The 8,596-nt window shown below is 44.2% G+C and overlaps 1 protein-coding gene across 1 annotated transcript; it reads right to left on the bottom strand.

The window, feature by feature from the left end:
• Positions 1-5,918: 5,918 nt before the first annotated feature.
• On the bottom strand, positions 5,919-8,234 carry tbxta (T-box transcription factor Ta). The gene is made up of 8 exons (XM_029514514.1): positions 8,050-8,234; positions 7,449-7,713; positions 7,069-7,203; positions 6,913-6,974; positions 6,764-6,825; positions 6,496-6,669; positions 6,282-6,405; positions 5,919-6,177 (listed from the first exon to the last, which is right to left on the bottom strand). The coding sequence occupies exons 1-8, from the start codon at positions 8,232-8,234 to the stop codon at positions 5,919-5,921; spliced, it is 1,266 nt and encodes a 421-aa protein (XP_029370374.1).
• Between the last annotated feature and the right edge of the window lie 362 nt (positions 8,235-8,596).

Raw genomic sequence — 8,596 nt, 5'->3', positions numbered from 1 at the left:
AGGATGCACTGGGACACATCATCAGTGTTGTGACCTGGGGTCATTAGATGTTTCGGGTCTCACAACATACACCCTCACTCGGGCAACCCAGCAGCTACCCGAGGATCAGCCCTCTTTAACCAAAGCCACCTAGTGGCTATTTCTGTGGCATCACTGGCAGATTGTATGGCCCTATTCTTGGCTGCTCCTGTGACGCCATAAAGAATGTCCTGCAAATACTCCACAGGTAACTGCTTTGGGCTTGTAGAATGTTTTCCCTTTACTGGTTCCTGCAACTCGGTGTGCTTCCACTCATTAACTTCCCCAATGCGTTCTTCCCAAGGCAATGTGAGTCCCAGCATGAGCGGGTGTTTTTGGGCCTCTGAGGTGATGATCATGTCTGTTGTTGAGTGTTGTTGCATTGTGCTTTAGGGATGTCAGCCCTTTCCCAGATCAGTATGTGGAGGAGGCCTGTTGTTGGTTTTAGCCTGAGTCTGTTTTTTTTTTTTTTACAGCTTTGGTGAAGGTGATTGCTTTCTTTGGTGCAGTTCCTAAACTCTCAGCAACTGCCTTAACCACCTGGTCATGTTGCCATCTGACAGAGACTTAGGGCAGCCACTGAGGAGATGTTCTACTGAACCTCTTCCAGAGCAGTTTCGCTCTTGCCCCAGATGTGGCCGTTTGCTGGACTTGGCAAGGTGTCCTAGACTGCCTGCACCAGGAACGGGATGCAACAGAAATCTGCCTGCATGATGTTTGAGCAGGCGATCCTGCACTGCAGTGCACGTGTTAACTGCTGCCCTGCTCACTCGCTCTTCCTCCACCCCTGCTCGGACCTCTTCCTGGTGAAGGTGATCTCTCTCCTTGCCTAGGGCCTTGCCAACCTGGGTCCTTTAGAAGTAACCCAAGCCCACTCTGCCGATTACCGCAGTGCCCACCAGTGTCTCTGCCCGCCCCCCACTGTCTTCTCCGCTCTCCATTTCCTTCCCGTCCTCACTGCGATGCCGGTTGCTGCCACTTTAGCATCACTGGAGTCCCTGTACTGGAGGACTTCCTGTATGCAAACCACCATGAACTCTTCCTTGAATCCACTGAATGGTAAGTGCAAGGTGTTGCTTGTCCCATACAAAGCTGTGCTGTTGAGGCTGCGTGGAAGGTCCAGCCACTTCAGGACAAAGTCACTTACCTTCCTTTTAAGGAACTCAACTGTTGTTTTTGGGACCGCATAGACCAGCAGAAGCTACAGGATTGTGGGTAGAATTGAGTGCTGGTAGATCCAGGCTTTAAATCTACCAGATAGGCCAGATCTGTCAACCTTGGTGAGCCAAGTGTCAAGCTCTTGCCTGGACTTCATTTGGAGGGTCCACCTAAGGTCCACCTGCACCCTGGGGCTGATGTTGTAGTAATGGTGAAGTCTATGTAGACTCTTAGTGGTGGCTGTCGTACACCTGACTTGGTGTACGACAGCCACCAAGGGCCCTCTGCATTCCACCTCAGCTGACTTGACCAACATGTTAATTTCAAGGGGAAAAGGCTTTAGATGCACCGCCTGTTATTATTCCTTTTTCAATGGAATGCCAGTCTGATGCTTCTGACCCAGGAGTGACCCTCAACCTGAAATCCTTGCTGGGAACATGGTGGCCAGCTCCAATCACAACACAGCCAGGTCGCCTCTGTTGTCATGAGCTTCTCTTATGTGCTCCAAACACCTTTCTGCACCAAAGGTCAATGTAGCTGTTCTTGAGGAGAAACTCTGTCAGTCTCTGAGAGATGATGCTGAAAAAAAACACCTTTCCTTCAACACTCAGCAGGGAGATTGTCCAGAACTGGTTGATGTTTCTTGAGTTCTCCTCCTTTGGCATCCAAACTCCCTCAGCACACTTCCACTGTTCAGCAACTCTCCCTCTTCTCCCGATCACCTTCAAGATCTTTCAGAGGTGCCGGAGAAGCTCTGGGTGCCACTCAGACCTACGGACAATTTAAAGTCACCAGTTAACCCAAACATGAGAAAGGCCACAGGCCTGGGAACCGAACCCATAACCTTTTTGTTGTGGGTCAACAGTGCTAACCACTATGTCCTGGCTTATGCATTTGTCATGTACAGTGAACAAAGACATAGTCAGCATAACTGTTGTTAACGTTAAAAGTATTGTATTTGTAGGAAGCATTTCTTGTATCAAACCTTGTTTCAGGGATTTCAAACTTTCCACATCAAGGACGCAAAACAATAAAAAATAAATAAAATATTGAGGAACATACAATTGTGATGGGTGATTTGACTCTTCTTGTAAATTAGACAGAAATGACATCTATAAGACTTCCAACATCCAGCAGCGTGGCTTGGTTTACACTCAGTACCAATCTGACGATGGTGTCTATCAGAATCCAGCTACGTGTGATGAAAGTTTTACTGTCCTATAAACTTTGTTCTCTTTTCTATTTCACACACTGAGGAGAAGCTCCAGAGAAGATTGACAGCTGAAATCAAACACAATAAAAAGGTAACCAAATACTTAAACTGTCAAACGCACATCTTTGCATTCTTTCAGGTGCTTCCTCCCAAGCTTATCTCATTCTTCAAACATTTCATTCAAAATTCCTAACAGGATCTCCAGCAACTTTACCCAGAGGGACAAAATGCTTTTTAAAAAGGGCTGCTATCAATGACAGACTCCTTAGAAGATGGAAACTGCAGTCAGTGCTGCATGATGTGACATCAGGTATGCCATTTATTTTAATGTCACGATCGATTACGAAAAAACAAATTGAATCTTTTTTTTTTTATATTTTTTTATAAATAAGACAGTTTTAGACTTTTTGAACAGTGTACCAGTTGGTAAATGCAGTTTGTGGTTTAAATTAGCATTGAGAAACTCGGAGTTGGGCTGTATTTACCGCTTCAATGTGCCTTACCTCCTGCTTTAATTATGTAGTCTTAAAAGACCCAATACATTTCATTTAGATTCATAAATACAAAAACTATTCAACACCAGTGACAGATAAGAAACAGCACAATCAAAATACCAAAATATTTCAACATTAATGAAACGTTAAAATTGTTTTGCGAGAGCTGGGATGTTTCCTTCAACTCCTGCTTCCCCCATCCAACTGTTAGAAAAGTAGAGTGTTGAGAGCCACTGCCGAAGAGTCCTACAGGTAACTTACCAACTTGCAGCTGTATCAGCTCCCCTGAGCTCATCAATAGGAGCTGTAGTCACTGAGCACTAAGCTTATAGGAGGATGAGGTGGCTGTCTGTGTTGTAATCAGAAATACTATATCAGTCCTCAGAGGGGAACTTCTGCATGTTAAAATTATTTTTATTTAGAGTGGTTTTGAATTCGCTCACAAGTGCAGGATTGCTTCACTCAAATGCAGCCAAACACGGGGGCAGATAGGTGCACAGGGGGATATTCAGTAACAAAGCAGACTTTCAACAAGATGATTCAAACTGGAGTGTTGCTAAGAAAATAAAAACCAAACTGAAGGCGATAAAACTGGGACAGGAACGAAAGCACAGTGACTAAAACTAAAGGAGCTCAACAGGAACTAAACATAGAAGCTGAGATGGAAGGAATAAAGAAGGAGGCCAGAGATGAATGGGCACAGGTGGGACACATAAGGGAGAGGCTGATAATCACCGATCAGAGAAACAAGGCAAAGACGACAAGCAATCCAACCAAATGAGCGCAACTTTAACGTTGTGTCTGTCTTCTGCCAATCACAGAAATCCACGTGTCCTTCTACGTCAACATAGACAGTGACTGTATTTTATTCAAGCCAACAGAGATAAATTCCAGAAAAGCAGTAAAGTAGAGGATTTTGGAGATGTCAACATTTCATGAGAGGACTTTTGCTCCGCTTTGCCCCGCCAGCTGCAGGTCACATTGTTGCTTCATTACTGTTTGCCCATGGCCCCATGACCCTCCAGCCTTCATTTGCACCTCAGTGAGGACCACTCCATCACTGCTCAGGGGCCGGACCTCTGCAGGCCTGACACACACATCACACCACTGACATCATGAGCGCGCAGGCCCAGCACTGGCCTCAGGTATGAGCCGAATCAACCGTTTATGTTACGGACTTTCCCCCTTTTCAGCGCTGCTTTGTCTTTTTTTAAATTAAGCCCCATAATATTAATGCCTTAACTGTTCATTTTACTTTTTATATAAAATTTGACAATTAACATGTTTTGTTGCAAATGTTTAATATATCAATACATCATCTATACATAACAGACTTTTTAAAGTTAAATATAAAACTGTGTAAGCTCTGACCTCACATTAACTATGACTTTTTTATGTACTTAAATGAATGATGAAAGAATTAATAAATATTTTTTAACTTTTTATAAACTTTTTAGATGTTTTTATTTCATTAAAATATCTTTTTTTTTTTTTTTGCTTCATTAAATTTATCAAGGCCGAGTCTCTTTGGTTTTTAATGACAGTAAAATGTAATTATTGCCATAAACATTATCATCATTGTAATATTTTTTTTAAGATGCTATAAGATTTTTAAGATGCTATACCAAGGTAAGCTTAAAAATAATATGAAAGGGTTGCTAAACCAAGCTGACTTTGGTCTGCGTACACTTTATTCCTGCAAATAATACAAAGTTTATTTTTATGAAATAGAATGAACAGTTTTCATATCTATGTTTTGTAACCTATCCAATGTATTTTGTGTATTGAATCTCATTGTTAGTATTTTGGCTCTGTATTCAGTACCTGACTTTCCTCACATGCAGATCTGAATGTGTTAGCCGTATGTCGCACCACGATGTAGATTGTAACGAAAAGGTGCCACTGATGGAAAAGTACCCGAGCCATCTCTTAAGTTGTACACTTCTCTGTCACTTTGTCACTTCAGCTACGCGCCAAAGAAGCCACAGTCACTTAGAGCAGCTGCGCAGACGCTTTTATTTAAAGAAAACTCATATTGCAGGGCCAGAAATTTGAAAGGCTGATGTTTGATGCACCAGAGCAAAGTTAAGAGTTACATCTCAAGACTAAGCCTTGGGTTTGACATGAGCTGGTGATGTGTCTCTTGCTTGACCCTTTAGTTTTTATTTTATAAACCACTTGGCCTGTGTTCAGCCATAAATAATTAGATTGACTTTATTATGTACATCCTTATTTTCCTTTACTTTAGGCTTATTCAACATTGTGGTGCTTGGCACATTCAACTACAGTCCCACAACACACAACATGAAATCCAGTTTGAGAAAACAAACATATTTAATTTATTATTAAATGACATAAATAAAACTCACAGTGAGTTCAAATACAAATACATAGTTTATGTACATGTGCAGGGGGACTAAAAACCCTGCCAGGATACAGAAGGCACTTGTGAAACTTAGTCCAATCTTGGATCATTTCTATTGCAAACAGAGAAAGGCACATTTATATGGAAAACACTGGACGTTAATTTATTCTATATACACACATATACACGTTTATGTTAGCAGAACTTTTTTTTCTTCTTCTTCTTATAGGCTTAATGTATCAAAAAGCAGAGGTTGGGTCAGCGATTGTCTACTTTGGGTGTTTGTGTGAAGCTGTAAGGGCAAAAAAATAAAATGTAAGAAACATGTTATAAATGTGTAATAAGCATGTTGGGAATTACTAAGAGCAAAGGAAAAGGTCTGACCATGCAGCTATTCTATTATTATTCTATTATGGTATTGTTCAGCATGGAAAGAGATGATTCTTTCAAGGTCTGTCTCTGCACATCAAGATCAGTCAAGTGTGACTGCAATTTGCACTTTTCTTGAAATTAGAGGCCCTGGGATCAACAAGCTATGCTTTTTTCACAACTCTTTGTAGGTCTTGTGACATCTCCATATCTTCCCCAGGACCTCTCCATCTCTGTAGTCCCACTCCTAAAACCGCAAGGCCTTCACAGGTGATGGCCAAGCAGTTGAACCTTCAGGTGCTCAGTAACTCTGAGCAACAGGCGCCCAGGACGCAGTCAGCCTGGCAATGGAGCTCTCGAACTGGGCCTCCCCGACTCCGACCTCTCCCATGCTGGGGTCGTACATGGAGGACGGCGAGGAGACGGGCAGCGAGGAGGTCAGGCCTGTGTAGGAGGAGCCCCTCAGGAACTGGGAAGTCAAACCTCCAGGTATGGAGCCCGAGGCTGAGCCCGACGGGGTGAGGGTGGTGCTGGCTACTGACCATAGACTGGGATACTGACTGTGGAGGAGAGAGACAACAAAGTTAGTGAATACAGGAAGACAGCAGTGATCCCACTTGAGTGAAAGACACCAGGATTCTGAGCAGCACTCCTTGCGTCTGACCTGGAGTTGGATGTGGAGTTGGTGCTGTGGGACAGGGTGCCCATGCCTGTGGAGTTGGGGATCTGGAGAGCAGACCAGCTGTCATGGGTGGGCAGAGACCCCGAAGTGTTGTCCATGTAGGTGTCTGGAAATGAGCAGCCGGCCATGTCAACAAGCAATGATCTTTTTTTAACCTTAAAATGGCACATAATGGATGATGTTCACATGAACCTACTGGTGCTGGAGGTGCGGTGGGGGTAGTGGCTGGGGTACGGGGCACTCCTGTGGCTCCTCAGGCTGGAGTAGCGCTCGCAGTAGGAGCCAGAGGAGTGGCCTGCTGTGCCACTGAACTGAGGGGGGCTGCTGCTGGGGCAGATGGGACTCTGGCCTGGAAGGAACCAACCTCCCACTTCGTAATAGACCAGACACAATTAAATCATACATAGCTCCACATGTCAAACATCGACTTTAGAATATGCAATGTAGAAATAAAAGAAACTCACGTTGAGAGTAGCCGGACTGTTGACTGTCGGCACTGTGATCAGGGACCTCTTTATGGTCGCTCCTACAAACAAAAATGCAACATTATATCCTGTCCTATTACAGGCAGCCAATGCAGTACTAACTTCATCACACAAGCATGAATTTGTACCTTTCTTTGGCGTCCAGGAAAGCTTTGGCAAAGGGATTATGCTTTATCTTCAGAGCAGTGATCTGTGGGCAGAAGGTAGAAACTGTGAGCATTTGAGTTAAAACAATAATCAGTAAAGACAGATCAGCGTTGGTGAGCCTTCGTGTCACATCTGACCTCTTCGTTCTGGTAAGCAGTGACAGCGATGAATTGCGTTTCAGGGAACGACTGGCTGCTGATCATCTTCTGGATGCCTCCCACCTTCACAATGTGTATCCTCGGCTCATATTTGTGCAGAGAATTCAGCATAATCTACAGTAAGGGGAAATGCACAGTCATGTTGCTGTTTGTCACTGGGATCAGGTGTGTAAATTATCCACATTATTTTGTTGTTTTTTTTTTTCCCAAACACTGACAAACACCTGGAATCCAGAGTTAAATTCACATTCCAGCGATACTTTCTGATTTAAAATCAATCTAAGACTGAATTCGTTGAGTTGGATCCCAGTCAGCCTCGAAGGCGCTGACATTGTGATGACTGAATGAAGCCTCCTCACCTGTCCGCCCCCGTTCAGCTTGTTGGAGAGTTTGACTTTACTGAAGGAGACGGGAGCCTTCATCCAGTGCGCTCCGAAGTTGGGGGAGTCCGGGTGGATGTAGACGCAGCTGGGGCTCTGGGGTTCCGGCTTCCCGCCGGGGACCCACTCGCCGTTCACGTATTTCCACCGGTTGTTGTCAGCGGCCACGAAATCCAGCAGCACCGAATACATGGCGTTGGGGTCCAGGCCGGAGACGTTGGCCCTCAGTACCGGAAACATCCTCCTGGACACAAAAAGACGCATGCCATTAGTAAGATCTTATTTATGTTGTTGTTATTTAGGTTGTTATGAATATAAGATTTTAATGAAGCTCAATCTGATCACTGAAGGCCCGCTCTGTTTGCACCTTCTGCAGCCTGAAGGCCTCAGGAGCTGCTGTTTATGTGCGTGAGCTTCTTTGATTTCAAATAAAACCCTTGAAAAAGAGGTATTAATTTCTGTGCACATACAATAGTTTTTGTTGTTGTTGTTGTTGTTTGGGTTTCTTTTTTTTTTTAAGGTCCAAGCGTAAAATGTGCCCAACCTGTGCGTAAAATTCTAACTACGCTATTGACCCTACCGTCCGGTTTTGGTGACAATCATCTCGTTGGTTAACTCCTTGAACTTGTTCCACAAGTCTGCGTCCTCCAGGGTCAGTTTAATATCCCTCTCCGAAACATCTCCCTTCTCGCTGCCCTTCTGGAACTCGCTCTCCACGGCGCTGAGGAGATGTTCCAGGCGCTGGTCCGGGTTGGATGAACTCATATTTCCACAATAAGAGCAGTTTGGATGAGAATCCGAGGAGTTTCTTTTGGGTTTTCACTGACTCGGCCGCTGATAGACTCAGATCAGGTCCGACGGGTGACACTGCTTTCCTAACCCTGGAGGCCTCATCATTTAAGGGCCCCCAGGGACCTCATGGGGATGCAGGGCGTGGTTTGTGCGCGCACACCTCGCCTCCTCTAAGCGGGTTCACCATCTCCAAACACCTCCCACACACCACATTGATCCCCTCTTCTTTTTTAAACAGTTGTAACAGTTTTCAAAATGCACTTTTATTTTTTTTTTTTACTTGAAATGTGTTTCCCCAACCAAAATATTTTTCTAAATTCACCAGTTTTTTTATA

Source organism: Echeneis naucrates, chromosome 11 (genome assembly GCF_900963305.1).
Source record: "Echeneis naucrates chromosome 11, fEcheNa1.1, whole genome shotgun sequence".
Lineage (NCBI taxonomy): Eukaryota > Metazoa > Chordata > Actinopteri > Carangiformes > Echeneidae > Echeneis > Echeneis naucrates.
Note: the sequence above shows the minus strand (reverse complement) of the source record. Positions and strands in the feature narration are given on the sequence as shown.